Source organism: Neoarius graeffei, chromosome 11 (genome assembly GCF_027579695.1).
Source record: "Neoarius graeffei isolate fNeoGra1 chromosome 11, fNeoGra1.pri, whole genome shotgun sequence".
Classification (NCBI taxonomy): domain Eukaryota; kingdom Metazoa; phylum Chordata; class Actinopteri; order Siluriformes; family Ariidae; genus Neoarius; species Neoarius graeffei.
In genome coordinates, this window is record NC_083579.1 from 18,940,498 (window position 1) to 18,965,057 (window position 24,560).

The window sequence follows — 24,560 nt, forward strand, 5'->3', positions numbered from 1 at the left end:
GCAATTCTGAGATATTTAACAACAACAGGGCTATATGCCCGCATTTAAGTAGTAGAGGGTAGCAGAGTCTCCCAGGAACCAGTAGGTGGAGGTATGCGCAAACTAAGCGTAACCCTCCAGTAAACCCAAAAGAAGAAGAAGAAGAACCAGCCAATCAGGAGACTTAATCAAACGCATCCCCGCCCACTTGTGTCCGCGTCTGAGACGTTGAATTTCCATAGAAGGAGGGAAGAAGTTGACTGAGGTAAGACTGTGTGATAAATTAACGAACGAATAAGAGAGGAATTTCAACATATAGGGCTTAAGTTTGTTACCGTTAAATAAGCATTGCTTGTACAGTAGCGTTATGTCGTTACAACATTGACCCACTTTTAACGTGCCGAGTACCGACTGTAGCCGCTAACATGCTAATTAGCTTGCTGTCAAGTTTTTCCTTTGTCGAGCTTTAAGCGTAAGGTCATGGATACTACTGCTTGTTCCTGCTGTAATATGATACGTGATATGAACCTAACTATAAGGCACTCACTGACCGTGTTCAGTCACAGCCATCACATTGACTCGAGTTGGGTGATGAACTGTAACCTCTGTAGCATGACAGCAGTCACTGGTAGTAGTATCACTGCAAGTTCATATTTGTCTTTATTGTGTATGTATGGTTAAAGAAAATCAGTTCATGTTGAATTGAAGTTGTCATTTTGTCACTTAAGTTACAATTTGTGATATCACTGTTGTGTTGTAATTTCAGTTGACAATTTCCATTTTATGTTGCTGTGAAATTAATTAATTTAGTGTTACAATACAAACAAGACAGTGCAACTGATGTTAACAGTTCAGCTTTCTCATAACAATATTATTCGTTGATATTAATAACAATCTGAGTCATTGGTGGTTCATTCATTCTGCTCACTACAGATATAGGCCTATATATTTTTTGTGTATAGTTAATTTCCATTGTATGTTGTACTGAAATTAAGTAATTTAGTCAGCTCTCACAAGAAATTAAAAAGTTGGACCAGGGTCTAAAATCTTATTCAGTTAAAATTAGGCTAAATAAAAAGCCTCAACTTGAAACAGTCTAGTCTGGATTTATTTTTCTGTCAATGCTTCAAGGGGTAGATCTTGCTTGCCATCTAGGCAGAGGTTAGGGATCTCGGGCATAAAAAGGTTGGTGACCACTGCCATACAACGTTTGGTTCCCTCTGGTGGATATATGGAACCATTGACAGCAGAGATAGTAAGATTGACAGTGTAGCTGCTGGCTGCTATTATAATATTCAACGGCGTTCCGTTACAAACTGCTAGCTGCTACACTGTCAGTGGATGGAACCGATGGCTGGGCAATCTGGTTGCTAAGGAACGTGACTCCCGGGCTTTTCCTCAGATAGGTGTGTTCATTTATCAACTTGCTGAATTTCATCTACTAGTGTGTATTTCTTTGGAGCCTCAGTGACTGGGAGTAAACGATCAGCATTGAAGTGGAAGTCATTTACTCGTCTACAATCAAAGTGTAAGTGTTAAAATAATTGTGCATATATATATATATATATATATATATATATATATATATATATATATATATATATATATTAACTTTGTCTCTCGTAACCTAGCCTCCTTCATCTAACCATATTAGCCATGACCTATCCTTGGGGTAAAAAACGCCTGAAAAACGTAATGTTATTTGAGGAGTTGCATGATGACTGTATACAGTGGTGGGCAAAAGTTTACATACCCCAACAGAATGTTTCATTTCTTGCCTATTTCTAAGAGAAATTGAATGATAATACACAAAAACCTTTATTTCACTTGTGGTTAATGGTTGGCTGAAGCTATTTATTGCATTCATTACTGCGTTTACTCTTTGAAAACAACAAAAACTACCTAAATGACCCTGATCAAAAGTTTACATACCCCTGTGAATTGGCCTGAAAACCTGTACACAATTTGACATAAACAGGACTGAATGGCAATTAAAGGCAACTACCTTCACCTGTGATCTGTTTTCTTCTAATTAGTGGGTGAAAATAAAAGTCAGTAAATTGCTGGACTTTTGAGAGAACCTTTTATTCCTCATCCAGTGCTGCGCGTCATCTTTGAGATTGAGCCATGGGAAAATCAAAGGAATTGTCAAAGGACCTGCGTGAAAAGGTAGTTGAACTTTATAAATCAGGGAAGGGATATAAGAAAATATCAAAGCAATTAAAAATGTCAGTCAGCACTGTTCAAACAATAATCAAGAAGTGGAAAGTCAGGGGCTCTGTAGACACCAAAGCCCGTTCAGGTAGACCAAGAAAAATTTCACCCACCACTGCTAGAAGAATTGTGCGTGACGTAAAGAAGAAGCCCCAAATAACATCTGTTGAACTTCGAGATTCTCTGAAACAAGTTGATGTGGATGTTTCAAAGAGTACAATTAGGAGACTCTTGAGAAGAAATGGGCTGCATGGAAGAGTTGCCAGAAGAAAGCCCCTTCTACGCAAATGCCACAAAGAAGCCCGTCTACAATATGCCAGACTGCACAGAGACACACCCCAAACCTTATGGCAAAAAGTTGTGTGGAGTGATGAGACCAAAATTGAACTTTTTGGGCACAACACTAAACGCTACATCTGGCGAGGAATCAACAAGGCCTATGATGAAAAGTACACCATTCCCACAGTGAAACATGGTGGTGGATCTCTGTTTTGGGGATGTGTGAACTACAAAGGCACTGGAAATTTGGTAAGAGTTGATGGCAGGATGAATGCAGTCACTTATCAAAAAATACTGCAGGAAAATCTACACGCCTCAGCCCGGAAGCTGCGCATAGGACGAACTTGGACATTCCAGCACGACAATGATCCAAAACACAAGGCCAAATCAACTTGTCAGTGGCTACAACAGCATAAAGTGAAGGTTTTAGAGTGGCCATCTCAGTCTCCTGACCTCAACATTATTGAGCCATTCTGGGGAGACCTCAAACGTGCAGTCCATGCAAGACAGCCCCAGACTTTACAGGAACTGGAGGCTTTTTGCCAAGAAGAATGGGCAGCTTTACCATCTGAAAATATAAAGAGACTCATTGACAACTATCACAAAAGACTTCAAGCTGTTATTGATGTTAAAGAGGGAAATACACAGTGTTAAGAATTGGGGTATGTAAACTTTTGATCAGGGTCATTTGTGTAGTTTTTTTTGTTGTCATAATGGTTTAACCCTTTGGTGACTGACCCCTTGAAAATGGTTCCTCCAGGAACCATGACGTTTCAGTTGTCAAGACAACGGAAAAACTAAAATACAAATACAAGAGCATTTTGTTTTGTGCACAAGAGCATTGTGACGTATCTTTCTGTTTTTGTATTTTAGTTTTTCCGTTGTCTTGACAACTGAAACATCATCATTCCTGGAGGAACCATTTTCAAGGGGTCAGTCACCAAAGGGTTAAAAAGAGTTAACATTTTCTTGACAATAAATGGCTTCAGCCAACCATTAACCACAAGTGAAATAAAGGTTTTTGTGTATTATCATTCAATTTCTCTTAGAAATAGCCAAGAAACAAAACATTCTGTTGGGGTATGTAAACTTTTGCCCACCACTGTATGTTCTCAACGTAGTGTCTACATGGGTTAATGACTATTGTTTTTTGTTCCTAGATAATATTTAAGTGCCGTAATACCGTTCTATACGTGCAAGAATTGGTCTTATTAAAGCTTGTTGCTGTCTGGCTTAGTTAAAATGCTAACCGTTAGCACCCGACTAGCTGCCATTTTAGAACATCGAGTGATCAAATGGTAATGTGTAACCCATGTGTGTGTTATGAGTTTGTGGTGCATACATCCATCCGTGTTAGCCACAACATTACAGTCACTTAGGCTGTCTAAATTAAGCAAAAACATTGCTCTTCAGGAAGTGCCAAAGAAAAGGAAGAAAAAGGAGTAAATATGGACTGACTTTGGGGTGGGGAACTGAAGATGGATTGGGAACTGAATTAATAATAAGTAATAGTAATTAATAAATGTTCTGTTTTGTTGAAACTGTTGTCTGACTGATATTTTGTGTGTGGGGGGGGAGGGGTCCGCGTCGCCGCGCTACCTCACTCTTTTTTGACCATGGTTGTTTGCATCCCTTATATATATATATATATAATATTCTCTCTCTCATATATATATATATATATATATATATGTATGTATGTATGTATGTGTGTATGTATGTGTGTTTTATTTTGCCCTGCAAGCTTCATATCTGATCTACAAGGAAGTAAATTCATACTTGTGTACCTTGTTGTGTCATGTGTGATCTCAGTCCTGCTGCACACCTCTAGTTTTAAGTTGATGCTCAGTGAACTTTTCTGGCAGTCTTTGTTAGGATAATCTTTATACAGTACTAATGTACTGTATATGGTCTTAGATATACACACAATACATACACACACTTGGGCCTCATTTCTTCCTATTGTGTGTTCTCTACTCCCAGACTGTGAAGTTTGCAAATCTTTCTTCCTCAACAAATGTGAGGTTCATGGCCCGCCCCTTTTCATCCCAGATACTCCTGTTCCCATGGGAGTCCCTGACCGAGCCAGACAAACTCTTCCTCTTGGGCTAGAAATCCAGAAGTCTAGTATTCCTGACGCAGGCCTGGGAGTGTTTAATAAGGGGGAGACTGTTCCAGTCGGTGCACACTTTGGATCCTATCAGGGAGAGCTGGTCGATGGAGAGGAAGACGGGAACGGTGGATACTCCTTGGTTGTGAGTTTGTCATGTGTTTTATTATAAAGAATGCATATTTTTAAGTAACAAAATGTTACTACTAGATGAAGGTAGCTCCAATTAATATCAGTTTCTTCTTGCCAATGATATTGGAGTAGTGGTATAACCACAAGTTTGATCACAATGCAATCCTATAACCTTTCTTTTAGCTAGTGTAGTAGAAATTTACCTGTCAATAATAGAAACATGAGAAACACCTGAATAATGCTTAAGCAAATATTTCTTTATTGCATAATCTAATTATTCATGGCAAAATCACACTGTGGTACTCTTGTTTGGCGTGGTGGGACACTGAGTCACTGGGACAGGTGGGTATGGTACAACCCCAATTCCAAAAAGTTGGGACACTGTAAAACACAAATAACGAGAAGACCGAGTCATCTATATCCCCCACCCTGTATACCAAGTTTCAAGATATTATTTGTCACATTTTTCAAGTTTTGCTGCAGGAAACCAACCTCTTTACACTGACCTCAGCAGCCCATGACATAAGCCCACTGGACCTTTGGTCCAGGTGAGCTAAAAATTAAAATTTCTCACATTTCTTCATATCAAAAGGCACATGTACCAACTTTCAAGACCATACCACTCATAGTTTAAGTTCTGCTCCAGAAACAAAACCTACCCTTAAGACTGAGAATGAGAATCTGAGAAATTAAAATTTTTCATGTTACCATGGAAACAATTTCAGACTTGGTCTATCAGGGTTTTTTTTGTGTGTGTGTCAGGGCTTTTCATTAGCACCCACCAAATGCGGGTAAAATTCGGCTTTGACGGGTAATAACTTTAGTCTCACTAGCCACTTTGGCGGGTGGTTTATTCTGTGGTATGACAATATATTTAAATTGTAGTCTTCTCTGAAGGCATATGATATAATAAATGCATTGTAATGTAATATTACGCGCCTACAACTCCCATGAGCACCTCAGGGTCCTTAAAGTCTTTAAATTGAAAAAGTTAAATTTAAGGCCTCAAAAAGTCTTTAAAACACCCATATTTTTGTCCTTGGTCTTAAATTTTATTTAGTCAAGTCTTAAACTTACATTCTTTCATTCCCGCAAAGTGTTGTCCGCAGAAAATAAAATATTAAACACCATAGAACTAATCATAAGTTGGTTGTATTTTTCTACGTGGTGATAACGCAATGGGATTTGTAGTTTTATCACTGCAGGTAGGCAATGGCCCAGTTTGTCCACTAGGCTACCTGCCCGCTGAATGTGGGCAGTAGCAAGTCAAGGTTGTCAAGCACGTAGGCTAGGCTACATTAGTCTCAAAGAACATGGGGAAGTGTGTGTTCAACAAAACTTGGCTCGATAACGGTGAGTTTTGCAGCTGGTTACAAGCTGTCCCCAGCAGTAAATATGAAGCTCGCTGCAAAGTATGCAAGAAGATATTACAGTTAGGAACATTGGGTGTGAAGGCGCTTGAGTCTCATGCCAAAGCGGACAAACACCAACTTGCCATGAAAAGCCTTCAGCAGAGTCAAAGCATCACACAGTTTTGTTCCCCATCCCAGCCGTCTACATCATCGTTGATGCTTGGCCCCTCCGGACTCCAGGGCAATAATGTTACAGCTTTGTCAAGTAGGCCTAGGCCTAATGATCTTCGGTCTACTTTCGGGTCCACCAAGACCTCAAAATCGGAGGTACTTTGGATTCTCCACACAGTGATAAGACATATGTCATATAACAGTAACAAAAATATCAGTGACCTTTCCCAGGCGATGTTCCCCGACTCGAACATTGCGAAAACGTTTACGTGCGGACCGAACAAAATCGCTTACATAGCAAGATTTGGTATAGCGGACTTCATTAAGAGAGAACTAATAAACGCCATTAGCGGACAGTATGTCTTGATGTTTGACGAAAGCTTCAACTCATCCACCAAATCCAAGCAGCTGGACTTCCATGTTCGTTTCTGGAGCAATGGAGAGGTGTGGTCGAGATACATGGGATCTCAGTATATGGGACAGCGCAGGACCTACTGAAGCGCATCGAAGTAAGTCATGGCCTACTTTATGGGCCTTGGATTTTTACTGAGCAATTTGTAGATAGTAGGGATGTCCCGATCAGGTTTTTTTGCCCTCCGATCCGATACCGATCATTTGATTTTGAGTATCTGCCGATACCAAGTCCCGATCCGATACTTCTTATAATCCATAAAAAATAAAGACGAGGAAAGAAACGGATCCAGGATGTTCCTCATTTTTTATTTAACACCTTATTTTAACATCCAACAACTCCGTTAGCAAACAGAGCACTTACGTGAGGCAGTTTGAACAATAAATAACAAATTTAAAAAAATAACCTTAAAATAACTGGCAGGAATGTAAACAAATAAAAAATAATAAAGTGCCACAGTGCCGGTAATTTGCTTTTAAGAACGCATCTCACAGTGGTGTACAGTAATTTCAATTAAGGAAATGAACATTTTTCTTGATGAAAACAAGCATTTCTACCCTTTCAGGTTTGAGCCCGTTTCTTTTGTCATCCAACTAAAAAAAAAAATGATCTCATGCTTTGCTTTCCACTTCGAACTGCTTCCGTGTTCAACTTTGCCGGCAACAGGCAGCCAATAACCAATAGCGTCTCCGCTACAAAGTGATGTCATGCCGCACGCGTTGATGTTGCTGTGTTGAGACAAGAGGTCTGGTCTCACTCTGTGCCAACGCATAGCTATTGATGTGTTAAAAATGAGAATATATTATATAGATATATATCCGATCCCTGATCGGGAGGCAATGCCCGATTCCGATCGAGTCTGAAACCATGTGATCGGGCCCGATTTCCGATCACGTGATCGGATCGGGACATCCCTAGTAGATAGGCTAATGCAATAAAAATAATGTTAAACCTGCATTTGAACATCATGTCAAAGGCTACCCATCTAGAGGAATATCTCATCTCATTCTCATTATCTCAAGCCGCTTTATCCTTCTACAGGGTCGCAGGCAAGCTGGAGCCTATCCCAGCTGACTACGGGCGAAAGGCGGGGTACACCCTGGACAAGTCGCCAGGTCATCACAGGGCTGACACATAGACACAGACAACCATTCACACCTACGGTCAATTTAGAGTCACCAGTTAACCTAACCTGCATGTCTTTGGACTGTGGGGGAAACTGGAGCACCCAGAGGAAACCCACGCGGACACGGGGAGAACATGCAAACTCCACACAGAAAGGCCCTCGCCGGCCCCGGGGCTCGAACCCAGGACCTTCTTGCTGTGAGGCGACAGCGCTAACCACTACACCACCGTGCCGCCTATCTAGAGGAATATACCATTACAAAATTGAATGAGCTATAGTCTATTGTAATGTGCATGTCCTGTGATCAGCTATTTTCTACCCTACGGAAATGAAAGCCTAACGTTAATGATTTTTCAGTTGGCATATTGTCCACACATGGGGTGAAAATGAGTAGCCTATTGCATTCCAGATTCACATTCAAATTTGACATGTTGGTTCCATTGGGATAATAATTAATTAATTAACTAGATAATGTAGAGGGAGGTTCAAATAGGCTAATTTAAAATAGTTTTGATATGACACCTGTGGAGAGAAACTCCTCAGCCTCTCTAAAATTTGTTAATTTTGTGTTTTAATTTATTTCAGTAATGTAGACTAGCCATTGTTGAATGTCTGTTTTATCAGCTGCATCAGCTCCATAATAGAAGCAAGGTTGCTGTTTAATGTATGTTTGATTTGAATCTTTTTATTTCTTATTTTCCATAAGGAGGCATTGCATCAATTGGACCACAGCAGGCTAATTTCAGTCTCCATGGATGGGCCCAATGTCAATTGGAAGCTTTTGGACCTACTCCAACAAGACCATGCACAACTGGTGTCCGTAGGCAGCTGCGGACTCCACACACTTCATAACTCCTTCAAGGCTGGATTTTCGATGTGGAATGTGGATAAAATTTTAAAGGCCATGCACACTCTTTTCCATAACGTTCCTGCAAGGAGGGAGGACTACGAACAAGTCACAAAATCTACATGGTTTCCCAAGCCATTTTGTGGCCACAGGTGGCTTGAAAATCTCCCAGTTATTGAACAGGCTCTGGAAGTCTGGCCATCTCTCATGCTGTATATGGATGCTGTGCACAAGAAACAGCTCCCAAACCCCAAGATGTCATCTTTTGACACCATCGAGGCAGCCATTAAGGATCCACTTATGACTGCAAAGATGCACTTTTTCATGACTGTGGCCAGGACCTTCCACCCATTCATGAAGAAATACCAGACCGATGAACCTATGATGCCATTCCTTGCCAAAGATTTAGCTGAGTTGATCAAGGTAACTATTTTACTGTATATGCATATTATGATTTGTTGGAATGAGCTTCTCATTGTATTTGTTTATTAATGCATCTGTGAGGCTTTTATCCAAAATAACAAAGTACTGTATTTTTGGGACTATAAGGCGCACTTAAAATCCTTAAATTTTCTCAAAAATTGACAGTGCGCTTTATAATCCAGCGCGCCTTATGTATGATTACTTGTTGTGCTTACTGACCGATTTTATGTGGTACAATGAGCTCAAAAATTTGTCGAAATGTTTAAGTACTGCCACCTTATTGTGGTGGAGGGGTTTGTGTGCTTGAATGATCCTAGGAGCTATGTTGTCGGGGGCATTATGCCCCTGTTAGGGTTTCCCAAGGCAGACAGGTCCTAGGTGACAGGCCAGACCAAGAGCAGTTCACCAAAACCCTTATGGAGAATAATCAATCAAGGACCATGACGTCGCCCGGTATGGCGCAGCCGGGCCCCCACCCTGGAGCCAAGCCCGGGGTTGGGGCTCTATGCGAGCGCTTGGTGGCCGGGCCTTTGCCCACGGGGCCCGGCTGGGCTCAGCCTGAAGCAGTGACGTGGGCCCGACCTCCTGTGGGTTCACCACCCACAGAGGTAGCTGTAGGGGGCCGGTGCAGTGTGGATTGGGCGGCAGTTGAAGGCAGGGGCCTCGACGACCTGATCTCCGAACGCAGCGGCTAGCTGTTTGGACATGGAATGTCACTTCACTTGGGGGGGGAGCCTGAGCTTGTGCGGGAGGTTGAGAGGTACCGGCTAGAGATAGTCGGGCTCACCTCCACGCACAGCTTGGGCTCTGGAACCCAGCTCCTCGAGAGGGGCTGGACTCTCCACTTTTCTGGAGTTGGCCATGGTGAGCGGCGGTGGGCTGGTGTGGGCTTGCTTATAGCTCCCCAGCTCAGCCGCCTTGTGTTGGAGTTTACCCCAGTGAACGAGAGGGTCGCCTCTCTGCGCCTTCGGACTGGGGAGAGGGCTCTTGCTGCTGTTTGTGCCTACGGGCCGAATAGCAGTATCTGGCCTTCTTGGAGTCCCTGGAAGAGGTATTGAGAGGTGCTCAGACTGGGGACTCCATTGTTCTACTGGGGGACTTCAATGCTCACGTGGGCGACAACAGTGACACCTGGAGGGGCGTGGTTGGGAGGAACAGCCTCCCCGATCTGAAATCGAGTGGTGTTTTGTTATTGGACTTCTGTGCTAGTCACGGTTTGTCCATAACGAACACCATGTTCGAGCATAGGGGTGTTCATAAGTGCACGTGGCACCAGGACACCTTAGGTCAGAGGTCAATGATCGACTTTGTTGTCGTTTCATCTGATCTCCGGCCCTATGTCTTGGACACTCGGGTGAAGAGAGGGGCTGAGCTGTCAACTGATCACCACCTGGTGGTGAGTTGGAGCCGCTGGCGGAGGAGGAAGCCAGACAGACCTGGCAGGCCCAAACATATGGTGAGGGTCTGCTGGGAACGTCTGGCCAAGCACTCTGTCGGGGAGGTCTTTAACTCCCACCTCCGGGAGAGCTTCTCCCAGCTTCCAAGGGAGGCGGGGGACATTGAGTCTGAGTGGACCATGTTCTCTACCTCCATTGTAGACGCAGCTGGTCGGAGCTGTGGCCGCAAGGTCTCCGGTGCCTGTCGTGGCAGCAATCCCCGAACCCGGTGGTGGACACCGGAAGTAAGGGATGCCGTCAAGCTGAAGAAGGAGTCCTATCGGGCCATGTTGACCTCCGGGACTCCTGAGGCAGCTGACAGGTATAAGCAGGCCAGGTGTGCCGCAGCTCGGGCAGTTGCGGAGGCAAAAACTCAGAACTGGGAAGAGTTCGGGGAGGTCATGGAGAAGGACTATCGGTCGGCCTCGAAGAAATTCTGGCAAACCGTCCGGCGCCTCAGGAGGGGGAAGCAGTACTCTGCCAACACTGTTTACAGTGCGGGTGGGGAGCTGTTGACCTCGACTGGGGACATTGTCAGGCGGTGGAAGGAATACGTTGAGGATCTCCTCAATCCCACCGTCATGTCTTCCATTGAGGAGGCGTAAGATGAGGACTCGTCCATTACCCAAGCCGAAGTCACTGAGGTGGTTTGCAAGCTCCTCGGTGGCAAGGCACCGGGGGTGGATGAGATCCGCCCTGAGTATCTCAAGTCTCTGGATGTTGTGGGGCTGTCTTGGCTGACACGCCTCTGCAACATCGCGTGGCAGTCAGGGACAGTGCCTCTGGAGTGGCAGACTGGGGTGGTGGTCCCTCTTTTTAAGAAAGTTGGAGTGTGCTCCAATTATAGGGGAATCACACTTCTCAGCCTCCCAGGAAAGGTTTACTCCAGGGTACTGGAGAGGAGAATTCGGCCGATAGTCGAACCTCGGATCCAGGAGGAACAATGCGGTTTTCGTCCTGGTCGCGGAACACTGGACCAGCTCTATACCCTTCGTAGGGTGCTTGAGGGTTCATGGGAGTTTGCCCAACCAGTCCACATATGCTTTGTGGATCTGGAGAAGGCATTCGACCGTGTCCCTCGTGGTATTCTGTGGGGGGTGCTTCGGGAGTATGGGGTTTGGGGCTCTTTGCTAAGGGCTGTCCTGTATGAATGGAGCAGGAGTCTGGTTCGCATTGCCGGCAGTAAGTCAGACATGTTCCCAGTGCATGTTGAACTCTGGCAGGGCTGCCCTTTGTCACCGGTTCTGTTCATAATTTTTATGGACAGAATTTCTAGGCGCAGCCAGGGGCCGGAAGGAATCCTGTTTGGGAACCACAGGATTTCATCTCTGCTTTTTGCAGATGATGTTGTCCTGTTGGCTTCTTCAAACCAGGACCTTCAACATGCACTGGGGTGGTTTGCAGCCGAGTGTGAAGCGGCTGGGATGAGAATCAGCACCTCCAAGTCCGAGGCCATGGTTCTCGACCGGAAAAGGATGGCTTGCCCTCTCCAGGTTGGTGAAGTCCTGCCTCAAGTGGAGGAGTTTAAGTATCTCAGGATCTTGTTCACGAGTGAGGGAAGGATAGAGCATGAGGTTGACAGGCAGCTCGGTGCAGCCTCCGCAGTGATGCGGTCGCTTTACCAGTCCGTTGTGGTGAAGAAGGAGCTGAGCCAAAAGGCGAAGCTCTCGATTTACTGGTCGATCTACGTTCCGACTCTCACCTATGGTCATGAGCTTTGGGTAATGACCGAAAGAACAAGATCGCGGATACAAGTGGCCGAAATGAGTTTCCTTCGCAGGGTGGCTGGGTGCTCCCTTAGAGATAAGGTGAGAAGCACAGTCACTCAGGAGGAGCTTGGAGTAGAGCTGCTGCTCCTCCACATTGAGAGGAATCAGCTGTGGTGGCTCGGGCATCTCTTTCGGATGCCTCCTGGACGCCTCCCTGGGGAGGTGTTCCAGGCATGTCCCCCCAGGAGAAGACCCAGGACACGCTGGAGGGACTGTGTCTCTTGTCTGGCCTGGGAACTCCTCGGTGTTCTTCCCGAGGAGCTGGTCGAGGTGTCTGGGGAAAGGGAAGTTTGGGCTTCCATGCTCAGACTGCTGCCTCTGCGACCCAGCCCTGGATAAGCGGATGAAGACGAGACGAGTTTAAGTACGACTTTGGTAAGCAACGAAGCCGCTCTGCTCAATGGATATTCGGAGCATTACGGTACGCTGTGTACCATACTACCTGATCGGCCCCGTAACAGGACCCCTGAGCAGTCTGCAAGACTGCCTGACTGTAATGTTATGTTTCAATTATATGCACCAACTAGGTCTCTAAGATCACAAGAGAAAAACTTGCTAGTAATACCAGCTGTCAAAACGAAGTGTGGTGAAGCAGCCTTTAGTTGCTATGCTGCTAAGCTTTGGAACCAACTTCCAGATGATATCAAAAATGCTCCTACTGTTGTTAGTTTTAAATCCAGCCTCAAGACAAAGCTGTTTTCAGATGCTTTCACTTGATTAATTTTTACCTAAGTAATTAATTTCCTTTAACATAATTTCTTTTAATTTTGATTTTAATGATTTTACTTTCTTTATTTTAATTTCTTTTTAATCTTGGATTTTAATGATTTTACTTTTACTTTAATTCTTTGTTACTGTGATCCTCGTAGATTTTGTCTGCGGGATGATTTTTGGTGATCCTCGTAGATTTTGTCTGCGGGACGATTTTATTTGGTGATCCTCGTAGATTGTGTCTGCGGGACGATTTTTGGTGATCCTCGTGGAAGAGCCACGGGAAGAGCGCGCTTTATGTGATATTTGTGATCCTTGTAGATTTTGTCTGCGGGATGATTTTTGGTGATCCTCGTGGAAGAACCACGGGAAGAGCGCGCATTATGAGTTAAACCCATAATAATAATTAATCTCGAGGCTGATTAACTTTATTTCATTTTATTAATTTCATTTCTACTATTGTTTAATTCTTATTATTTTTCTTCCCCAATTATTTTATGTAATTTTGTTTTCTATTGTTTACTGTTCTGCTTTTACTTCTGTAAAGCACATTGAACTGCCACTGTGTATGAAATGTGCTATATAAATAAACTTGCCTTGCCTTGCCTAATGTCTAAACTAGAAGTGCATATTCATGTAAGGCAGCCTGGGCCCAGAGTACACACTAGCAACAGTAAACCAATCAGAGAACAGTATTTAGTACGCTTACCCCCGCCACTTTTTATACGTAATACGTACTGTGCTTCAACATTATATTACAGTACATTTGTGTGTACGTAAAAGGACCCCCAAAATGGCACCTGTTAAGAGGCATGCTTACGAAGCAAGTTTCAAACTCCAAGCTATCAGCTACGCAGCAGAACATTGGAATGAAGCAACCGCGAAAGAATTCAACATCAATGAATCAATGGTATGGAAGTGGAGGATAAAAAAAAGAAAATAGGTCTGCACACTGCTGGATACGCTCCAAAAAATAAACTTTATTTAATTAAAACAAGCAACGTTTTATGCCTGATGAAGATCCAGGGTGATCGAAACGTTGCTTGTTTTAATTAAATAAAGTTTATTTTTGGAGCGTATCCAGCAGTGTGCAGACCTATTTTCTTTTATTGTCTGACATTTTTGTCTGGCACCTGCAAAGAGTTTTTGGATGTGCGCACCCTACTCAAACGATGGAAGTGGAGGAAACAAGAAGATGAATTGCGGCAAGTAAAGAAGACCAAACAGAGCTTCCGCGGGAACAAAGCAAGATGGCCACAGTTAGAGGACAAAATTGAACAGTGGGTTATTGAACAGAGAACAGCAGGTATTTGTTGTTACAACTGAGTGGAATAAAGTTTGATTTACCAGACTGTGTTGTTTTGCTTAATGCGCCTTACAATCCGGTGTGCCTTATGTGTGAACATAGACACGTTAATTCACAGTGCGCCATATAATCCGGTGCGCCTTATTGCCCGAAAAATACGGTATTTGTCACATTTTGGGGATCGCATGTAAAAGTTGTAGGGTTAGTCTCCTAATGTATTTCCAGGATAATTGCAGTCTTAAATTCACAAAATCCTAATGAATTAGATTAGAATTATGATGTGATTGTGTGCAAAATAAAAGGAAATTAAATGGGCTAATGGTACTTTTGCTTACTGACAGAGTCTATTGAGACGCTGTGTGAAGAGAGAGGTCCTCCAGTACATCACTCCCCTTCAGCTCACCAAGCTTGATTTGTCCAACAAGACCTTGCTCCTCCTTCCCCACAAGACTGATATCGGCTTGGGTGCTGAGACAGCAGTCAAGGTATCATAGTTTTGTTTATTAATTATGATCAGTATGTACGCTGCAAGTATAATTTTGCTAAGCATACTAAACAAAGTTGTGAACTGTTTGATTTTATTTGAAAATACTGGACTGCTTATAAAATGTATAACTGAAGAGGTTTTTTTTCTATTCTGTGCATTTCCAAGGTTGTGCGTACAGACCAATATGGAACCTATATTTTTTATTCCTTTCTCCTTTAAAGCAATGCATTTTGGATAGTGATTCCCTATAATGAAGTGTAGGTTCACATAGATCATGTGACGCACAGCAAATAAGAAATTGTATGACCTCATTGCATGAAGTTACATAATTGGCCAACGCTTTGACTTCATGCCATGTGGTAATTAAACTCCATTTTGATGTTACTGATGTGACTCTTTTATTGTCCAGGACAGTAAAAGTGCAGAACTAAGGGTCCTTGAATTTAGAAGGGATTGTATGCAAACATCGTAAGAAAAGCACAGGAGAAGAGCCCCTTGAAATATGCAACAGTTAGGCAGATGGAGTGTCTGGACCCGTCTCTCATGTTCAGGGACCCAGACAGATGCAAAAATCAGATGAAGGCTCTTGTCCAGACATTCCTGAAGAGCAAGCACCTGACAGGAGGTGTACCTGCTGGTAGGAGTAGTTTTGGAAGGGGTTATGATCCAAAGTTTGAATACCATGCTCAACTATACTTTGTTGAATTTTTTAATTGGACTTTATTCAGAACATTATTTGCAGACATTTAACACTTTTCCTATGTCCTTTCAGGGTATTAGTTGGGCATGGATGTTTTACTTTTGTCATTCCCTCTTCTGATGGTCCTGTACCTGTTCTGTGTGCAGTGGCTCAGATGCATTGAATAAGTTCCATCATGTTATACATAGGAATTTGTTGTTATTGCAGACATTTAGAGATAGTCTTTACCTACTGTAACACAGTGATTTACAACCATGGGCAAAAATATTGCCACCCCTACATATTTACAATTGTTTTTTGGTTAAATACAATTGGTTTTGGTAAAATACAAAAATGCAGAGAAAACAAGACAGAAGTGCCAATATTTTCAGTCATGACTGCATATTTGACTGACCTTATTTTCTTGCACTTTGTTGTAGGGGATGCCATCGTCCAACAATTTGAATCTTTCCTGTGTGTTGAGGCAAGGAATGAAGAATTTATTGCCTTCCAACCATTTGAAAGACGCTTAGACACCTTCCTGCTTGAGAGATTAAGCCATCCCTACCCTGCTGCTTGGGATTTTTGCCAGAAGTTATTGCTGCTTTCACATGGCCAGACCTCTGTTGAAAGGGGTTTTTCTGTCAACAAGGAGGTGGAGACCGAAAACGTGCAAGAGGACACAATTGTTGCACAGAGGCTCATATGTGACTTTGTTGCAATGCATGGGGGTGTCACTCAGGTTCCCCTCACCAAGGAACTAATGGCATCTGTGGGTGCAGCCCGGTCAAAATATTCTTTCTCGATCAGGAGCACATCAGAAAAGAAAAGGAATCCCAGAGCCAGAAAAGAAAACTGGCTGAGCAGTCTGTGGAGGACTTGAAGAAAAGGAAGACAAGCTTAGATGTGTCTCCCTGTCTTGCCAGGGAAGCAGATGCACTTGCAGAAGAAGCTGAGAGCAAGGCTGGCTCCAAGATGGCTCAGCTTCTTTCCAAGTCCAATGCCCTGAGAAGGGCATACAAAGACAAACTTGCTGAACTGAAAGCCCTTGAAACTGAGATCGGTGCTAAAGGGGATGAACTCGGACATATGTAGGGTTAGGATGTATATAGCCTACTAGTGTTGTGTTGCAAATATGGATGTCAGGAAGTTCTGTTATCACCAATCCATAAGTACTTTATCTGTTTTATGAGTTTATTTGATATTTTTCTATAACTGAATCAATAAATGGAATGTTTTGAGAATATCTGGGATAATTTGAATGTTTCTAGTAATGCGTCGTGTTGGTCTTAAATTTTTACGCATAATGGTCTCAAAAAGTCTTAAAAAGGTCTTAAATTTAACTTACTGAAACCTGCAAGAACCCTGATATAGCCCTGATATCTTTAATCTTAAAGAAAGACAAGGACTGCAGTAGTTATAGACCACTCAGTTTATTAAATGCAGATCTTAAAATATATGCAAAAGTGCTGGCCCAACGCATTCAGAATCACATGCCAACATTAGTCAGCTGCGATCAAACTGTATTTATAAAGTATAGGCTAGCTGCGGACAATGTCAGACGACTCCTCCATGTAATTGATGCTGCAGTAGGCAAAACAGCCCCAGCTGCAGTTCTGTTCCTTGATGCTATGAAAGCCTTTGACAGGCTGGAGTGGTCCTTTTTGTGGGCAATTTTAGAAAAAATGAGTTTTGGTGGAAACTTTATGATTAAGGTTCTGTACTCAAATCTCTCAGCCCTGGTACTCACTGGCCAACTAGCCTCTGTGCTTTTCCAGTCGCTAGGTCATCCCTGCAGGGCTGTCCCCTGAGCCCAGCACTTTTTGCACTTTCTCTTGAGCCACTTGCTCAGATGATTCGTCAGTCCCCCAATGTGCATCCTATTTCAGTTCGCAACACTCATCACCACTTGTCTTTATATGCCGATGACGTTTTGGTCTTTATGGAGAAACCACTACAATCTATACCTAACTTGCTATCCATTTGTGAAGAATTTAGTTTTGTCTCTGGTTTTAAGATCAACTGGACCAAGTCCTCATTACTTCCTCTTAATGGTTCGGCTAGGAGATTGCAATTTGCAGCTGGCATTCCAGTTGTCCAGGACTTTAAGTATCTCGGGATACAAATCTTCCCATCCTTGAATCGCATTGTAACGCACAATTACTCAGACACACTGAATAAAATTAAAGCAGATTTGGACAGGTGGATTGGTCTCCCCAACTCTCTCAGAGCCTGTCTCTATAGTCAAAATGAATATTTTGGCCAGAATAAATTTGATCAGTTCAATGATCCCCCCGTCAATTATTGGAACAAATAACATTCTAGCATTTCACGGTTTATTTGGAACAGGAAGCGTCCGCACCTCAAACTGTCAACTATACAAAGAGGAGTGGCCAGTGGTGGCTTATTGGTACCTAACTAAGTTTTATTTCTGGTCATTCATGCTTAGGCCATTACTTGTATGGCATGACTCTAATGCCTCAGTTTCCTGGCGTAGGCTAGAGGAAAATTGTGTGAGACCCTGGAACTTGCAGGAGGTTCTCTTTGCTAATATATCCAATAAGCAATGTCGGTTGCATTTTGGCCCAATAGTTTCACAACTTGTTCAGACATGGTGTGTGGCTGAACTTTAATGCAAAAATTTATAATGAAATTTTTAAACCATTATATGGTTTCACCTCTCAATGTTCAATTTGGAGAGTTCCTACTTCAAAATCGCTATCGCTTTCAGACATTTTACACAACCTCTCATGACCAAAGTCCGTACACATGTGGTCGGTTCGCAAGTAAACACAGAACTGCTCCCAGTCTGTTTGCCTTGAATGGCATCACGACGACTGTCCCCTGGCGGTAAAAGTGCGCATTAGACATCAGGAAGATTGAATTCACTTTTTGGGTCGTTCTTCTAGAAAATAAAGTTGATATTCTACGTTCCACCTCCAACCCTTGCTTATGACCTTTAATCTCCTTGTTTCCCGTGTGTGTGTGTGTGCGGGGGGGGGGGGGGGGGGGGGGGTACGCGTTACAGATGTACAATCTATAGGATGTGTATCTCTAATGCATATATAGACTTGAGTGCACGTACCTAATGAGTGTAGTGCTAGGGTGAGGGTGGGAGGTAGTGCCCTTTTCTTCCTTTTTTTTTTTTTTTAATTTTTTACCCCCTCATGTCCTTTTGATTTTATTTGTTTGCACCTTATTTACGTGCAAGATGGGTGGTGGTTGTTGTTGTTGTTGGTGGTGGTAGTAGTAATTACTTGTTATGGTCAAGTCTTGTACTGTCTTTATTGTCCAATTAAGAAGTTGTGTTTTCGGTTGCAACTCGTGTTCTTGTTCAAATAAAACATTTGGTCACAAAAAAAATATATTTTATTAGACCTGTTGGTTGGCTCAACTAGCAGCATGTTTATGTACTCTTAATGTAGACTTGGCTAAAAACCATAAAATATGTGGGTGGTAAAAGAGAGCAACTGGACTTGCTTGAAGATATCTTGAAGACATCAAGCAAATCCAGTTGCCCTCTTTTACCACCCACAGTTTACTATGACCTGGATGACTGAGAATCTTCACAGACACCATAAAATATGTGAGCTCTGGCTTGTTTATTACTGTTAGAAGTCAACATTTGAGCTTACCTTTGTCATAATAAGGTATTTTTCTTTATCGGGAATTTCCCATAACATTCCAGCATGCACGAAACCTGCCTCGAAATATTGGTAGGCATCTGTACTTTTGTCTCCCTTTAGCATCTCCAGTGGATTTAGAAGTCCCAAATACTAAATGGTTCAGAATGTCGTAGTGTCCCAAATCCAGTATCTGGTCTGCCATATACTTTGCAAGTGGAATAAATAGAATGGTGGGTAAATTTAAGAACAAGGCTTTATTTATTTATTTAATTAATTAATTAAATTGTCAAATATAAACTCAAGCACAGCGAAATTCCTCCTCTGCATTTAACCCATCTGAAGCGGTGAACATGCATGCACGCACGTACACACACACACACACACACACAGAGAGAAAGCAGTGGGCAGAATAAATAAATACATTTGTGGGTAAATTATATGGCTCTGTGATGCCTGCATATTTTAGCTTCTGAATGTAATACATACATGAAAATCTCTCACCTTTCGGCGAAATTCGCCGTTTTGAAACCAAAATGGGTGACCTACGTGACTCGTGTAGATCTGATGAGAAAAAAAAATTGGGGGGTGTTTGATATTGACCCAAAGGGCAAGGAGGTTGCTTCGCACTCATAGACAGTTCGTGCCGGTTTGCGCCTCCTCCTCCTGCTTTGATATTGACGCCATAGCGACGAGTACATCTCGCTGCGAAGAGCAAGCAGCATCATTTCGCGCCTCTTCTGCTGGCCAGAGCGTGCACACATCAGTCAGAGTGCAGACCAGACCACCAGAAGCTGGAAGCTGGATTGAGTCATCGGACTGAATTTCCTACTTTTTTCAAACTTTCCTGATTGCTATCAAAACAAACAAAACTTCCGGCTTGATTACGTCAGCATTCGAAAGAGGGCGCGTGCGTCTTTTGACAACCCCTGTGTCCAAAATTGCTCGCTACTCACTATATGGAGCACTTGCATGTGACATCACAGCCGATCCAGATTGTGACAGACGCCATCTTGTCAGTCAAACGCCATATTTCCGCCTTCTACTTCTGGTTCTACTTCTGCCTTTTCTTCTGGAAAACCCTACTATATACAATTCTACTACAACGGCTGCGGCTACAAGCTCTCCCTACCTGTGCACGTTTTTTATGGTTTTTGTGTGTATTTTTGCGTGTTGTTCGTCTGTACCGGACTTCAATATCCACTACAACCGTATGGACTTACTGGACATTGGTTTCCAGCAGAAAATGACGGTTTGTAGCGATTTCCATCGCATGCACAACATTCCGGACGAGATAGCGAGACCAGCGGGATCTCCGTGGATTGTTATCGGAAGCAAAGCGAAGGAGGCGGCGCCGGGAGTGGAAGCAAAAGCGAGGCTGCAGAGCCGGCCTGTTGACTAAGCTCAGAAAACAGCTACTCGAACCTCCACTGTTGAGCCTTTACCTCTCCAACGCCAGATCCATGTAAACAGCACGGACGATTTGGAATTACAGCTGGAATTACCTTATTCTATTCTATAATCGGCTGGTCAGTGCTATACTCAATACTTAAGTGACTTACCCGTCCAATGAGGATTCTTGTTTACAAGATGCCACATCTGAGTCGCTGACAAATCCTGAATTTCTGTAAAGATAACTGTCCAGAGATTTATAGGCACGCAGTGCTTCACCACTGAACAGCGAGGGAAAGTTAATGAGGTAATTATACATGTCTGGGTATTCCGCTGGCAGTTCAAAATCCGGTCGTGAAAACTCCGTCCGGTAAGCCATAAGTGTCACTAATCTGTAGAGCATTTATTTTAGACATATATCTAGTTATCTGTTCATTAGAAAAATGAGCTGTGTAGTCCGTCGGTTGAAATTGATCCATTCTGTACACGAGTGCAGCAGTATTCAGCGGTGTTGTTGACCGACAAGATGGCGGCTGTGTACTTTCCGGTCACGTGACTGCAAGATCTCTATTGGGCACTGTATAGTGGAAACGACATTTTGTAGTGCTGTCCGTGCTGAAAGAAATCAAATTAAAAGTCTCAAATTTGATTTAATAAAAGACAGCAGCAAAGAAGAAAGTATTCAGCCTTGATTTAAAAAGAACTGAAAGCTGCAGGTACTTCCATATCTTGGCAGGCTGAGTGGTATGCTGGGGCACCTCTTGCCAGCAGACCAGGATATCCAGAGGGAACTTGTGCGGTTCAGTGTTGACCTGACCATCCTGTTGACCTGACCATCCCCAGCTTCAAGGAGAGAGAGAGTATCGTGGAGTGGTGGGGTCATGTCTTCAACAAACCAGACAAGTATCCCTCCCTGGGTGCACTGGTTAAGTGTTGCCTCTCCATCTTTCATGGACCTAGAGTCAAGGCCTCATTTAGTCTGATGAATGATGTAATTGATCAAAGGAGTGGCAACATGAATGTGGAAACATTTAATGCAATACAGATGGTCAAGTACACGCTGATGTCCATAGGGAAGACAGCTATGCAGCTCTTTAGAAGGGAGGACGTGAAGTTTGGGGAAGTGGACAGAACATTGTGCAAGAACATTAACTCTGCAGCAGCCACATACAAACACCAGCAGAGGGTGAACAAGGAGGAAAAGCAGCAGAGCAAGTATGACTCAAAAGCAACTTGCAGTGCTCAGCAGGCCAAGAAACAGACTGCTGAAGGGGAGAAGCGGGCAAGGCTGAAACATGTGGCAACTCAGCGAAAGCGGGCCATGGAAACACTGGTGGTCCAGGCAAATAAAAGGAAAAAATGATCACTATTCCTCCACTTTCTTCGTTCTATTATTCGCATTTTTTTCCAGGGTATAATTTCACTATAACTACATGTATTTGAATTTGTATTTGTACTGTATGTCCTTGTGCAAATGTCAGTACAGTATACTTAGTAAGGAGGCTATAATATTTATTCTGGGGGAGGACCCCCCAAACAAAATAAAACCACACCAGAGGCCACATCACCACTCATGCACCCTTCTCACCTTTTTCACCCCTGACCCGTTTTCATGCCTGGTAATATGAACATCTGGTATAAAATAAAATTTTAATTGTTTGAGAGATTGTACTGACTGCAGTCATCTGTTTTCATTAACGTTCACAGCTTTTTTTTGTTTACCCAGCAGTATGGTAGATGCTGCATGAAAAAATCTGTGACGTCACTGAAAGTCCTCTATGTTCTATTCCAGATTAAACACTCGCAAAGAATGACTGACTGACTGACTGACTGACTGACTGAAAAACCTTTAACTCCGTGGATTGTCAGTGGAAAACATGGCAAGATTGTGGCCACACATTGCGATTTATTAATTTATTTGGGGCCCACAAAAAATGCCAGGGACTCCAATTTGGTCGGTCATGTGGATCCCTTGGACCCAAAATGAAAAATCCTAGTGCCATCCCTGCCGACAGTATTGATTGGATGAGCGATGCGCAATTAATATTCATAGGTAACTTCTACAAAAATGGCAGAGCCTTCAAGCAGGGTATGAGTGAGCAAAACACTGACAGATTGCAGCTTAATTACAGTTTTTCTCACACACACAAAAAAAAGCCGAAAACAACACTGGCAGACCATAGTTGTGAGACCGCAACAGCCAGTTTGCTGCATGTTATTGACCAAATTTTGCCAAATGCCTGGTCATCTGATGGTTTTTTTTCCCTCTATTTTATCATTGTTTATTGTTCACTTCAGTCTTTAGTATTAGATATTTAGTCATCTGAAGTATTGCAAAAATTTAATGATCAGTCTTTTGAACAACTTGTGCCATGTTGCATCACTATTTACTTTTGTTTGGTGTAAAATAAACTGCAGTCTCCTTTGGAACAGTACACTGCTTGTGAGATGCAAGTGGGTATTGTATTGACTTTTTATTTTTAGGGTGGGAGTTCAGGAAAATTAAGTAAAATATAGGAAATTAGATCATTTCAACTATATTCAAGAAATTCTAACTAAAGATATAATTTTTGCATTGTACCTGAATTGTTGGCTAGATGGTATTCCCACTCCTCCATGTCTCAACAACCCCAAGGACATCTAGTTAAATAGCTGGTTGTACTCTATCGTTTATACATTTTAACTTATTGTTAAAACAATATCTGAAGCGTTATTATTTCTCATTATCTCATTATCTCTAGCCGCTTTATCCTTCTACAGGGTCGCAGGCAAGCTGGAGCCTATCCCAGCTGACTATGGGCGAAAGGCGGGGTACACCCTGGACAAGTCGCCAGGTCATCACAGGGCTGACACATAGACACAGACAACCATTCACACTCACATTCACACCTACGGTCAATTTAGAGTCACCAGTTAACCTAACCTGCATGTCTTTGGACTGTGGGGGAAACCGGAGCACCCGGAGGAAACCCACGCGGACATGGGGAGAACATGCAAACTCCGCACAGAAAGGCCCTCGCCGGCCCCGGGGCTCGAACCCAGGACCTTCTTGCTGTGAGGTGACAGCGCTAACCACTACACCACCGTGCCGCCCCGCGTTATTATTTGGAAAATAAAATATCTTGCTCTAGACTTTCAAACAATTCATATTGTAAGATTTTACCTAATAGTGGATGGTACAATAATTACAAATGCTAACAATCAGCCCATTCCAGTTGTAGCTATAGTCATTTAGTAACTATAATCACCTTTGCAATAATAATTTCATTAAATGGTTAATGTTCAGTTCCCTCTTAATTTATTCTCTATTCAAAAGGCACAACTGAGTCACACAGGTTAAGTGTGCAACTGACAGTAACAATTTTGTCCAAAATAGTTTTTCCTGCCTTTAGTTGATTTATTTCCACTTCACATGCATGCAGCTGTTCTAAAGTTCAGTCTGTTTGTATAGAACACTCTCGAACTGGAGGTTCATTACTACACTCTGGTTTCATGATGATATGGAACAGGACTTGGGTTCCTTTGATAACCGAAACAAAGCTTCAGTGCTCTCTGCTCTTAATTTTTTCTGTTCTTTCAGGATATCATGCATATCGCTTGTCGAGTTATGTCTGAGTTGTTTGCTTGGTGCCCAATCTGGGTTTTCCGTGTTGAATAAGGAAGCTGGTTCGCCTGTAAGAAAATCAAACACTTTCATGAAGACACTAACTCAAATGTGAACAGAAATAAAAGGAGATTGTTCTGCAAACTCTTCCATACTCACAACTTTCTATTTTTTTTTTAAATAGAAGTTCTTACCTGAAATAAAATGATCACTACAAACATGGGTATTCATGAATTCCTCTGGGGTATGTATGACGACATTCACTAGATTTTGAGAAACAGATCGCATTTATTTTTAGCAAATTTTATAAACAAAAACTTCTGATAAAATTATTTCCGCTTAGAATGTAAACAAACCAGTGAAATGACAGTAGCAATTTGTGAAATGCAATAATTCTTGGGGGGGGTGGAAGATATGTTCTTACCATCAAATTCACTTACCATTCCATATTTTGTTGCTTTTTTGTATTTTGGGGGGGTTTCTTCTACTTTAGGGTTTTTTTGGCGGT

General features: G+C 42.7%; 1 protein-coding gene across 3 annotated transcripts; it reads left to right on the plus strand.

The window, feature by feature from the left end:
• Positions 1-201: 201 nt before the first annotated feature.
• LOC132893778 (uncharacterized) lies at positions 202-16,677 on the plus strand. Of its 3 annotated transcripts, none has more exons than XM_060932912.1 (5): positions 202-244; positions 4,456-4,727; positions 8,482-9,045; positions 14,609-14,752; positions 15,874-16,677. In XM_060932912.1, the coding sequence occupies exons 2-5, from the start codon at positions 4,539-4,541 to the stop codon at positions 15,964-15,966; spliced, it is 990 nt and encodes a 329-aa protein (XP_060788895.1). In that variant the 5' UTR covers positions 202-244; positions 4,456-4,538; the 3' UTR covers positions 15,967-16,677. The 3 variants fall into 3 exon arrangements, with proteins under 3 accessions (XP_060788895.1, XP_060788897.1, XP_060788896.1); XM_060932914.1 differs by having other exon boundaries at positions 8,485-9,045; XM_060932913.1 differs by having other exon boundaries at positions 228-244; positions 4,525-4,727.
• The last annotated feature ends 7,883 nt before the right edge of the window (positions 16,678-24,560 follow it).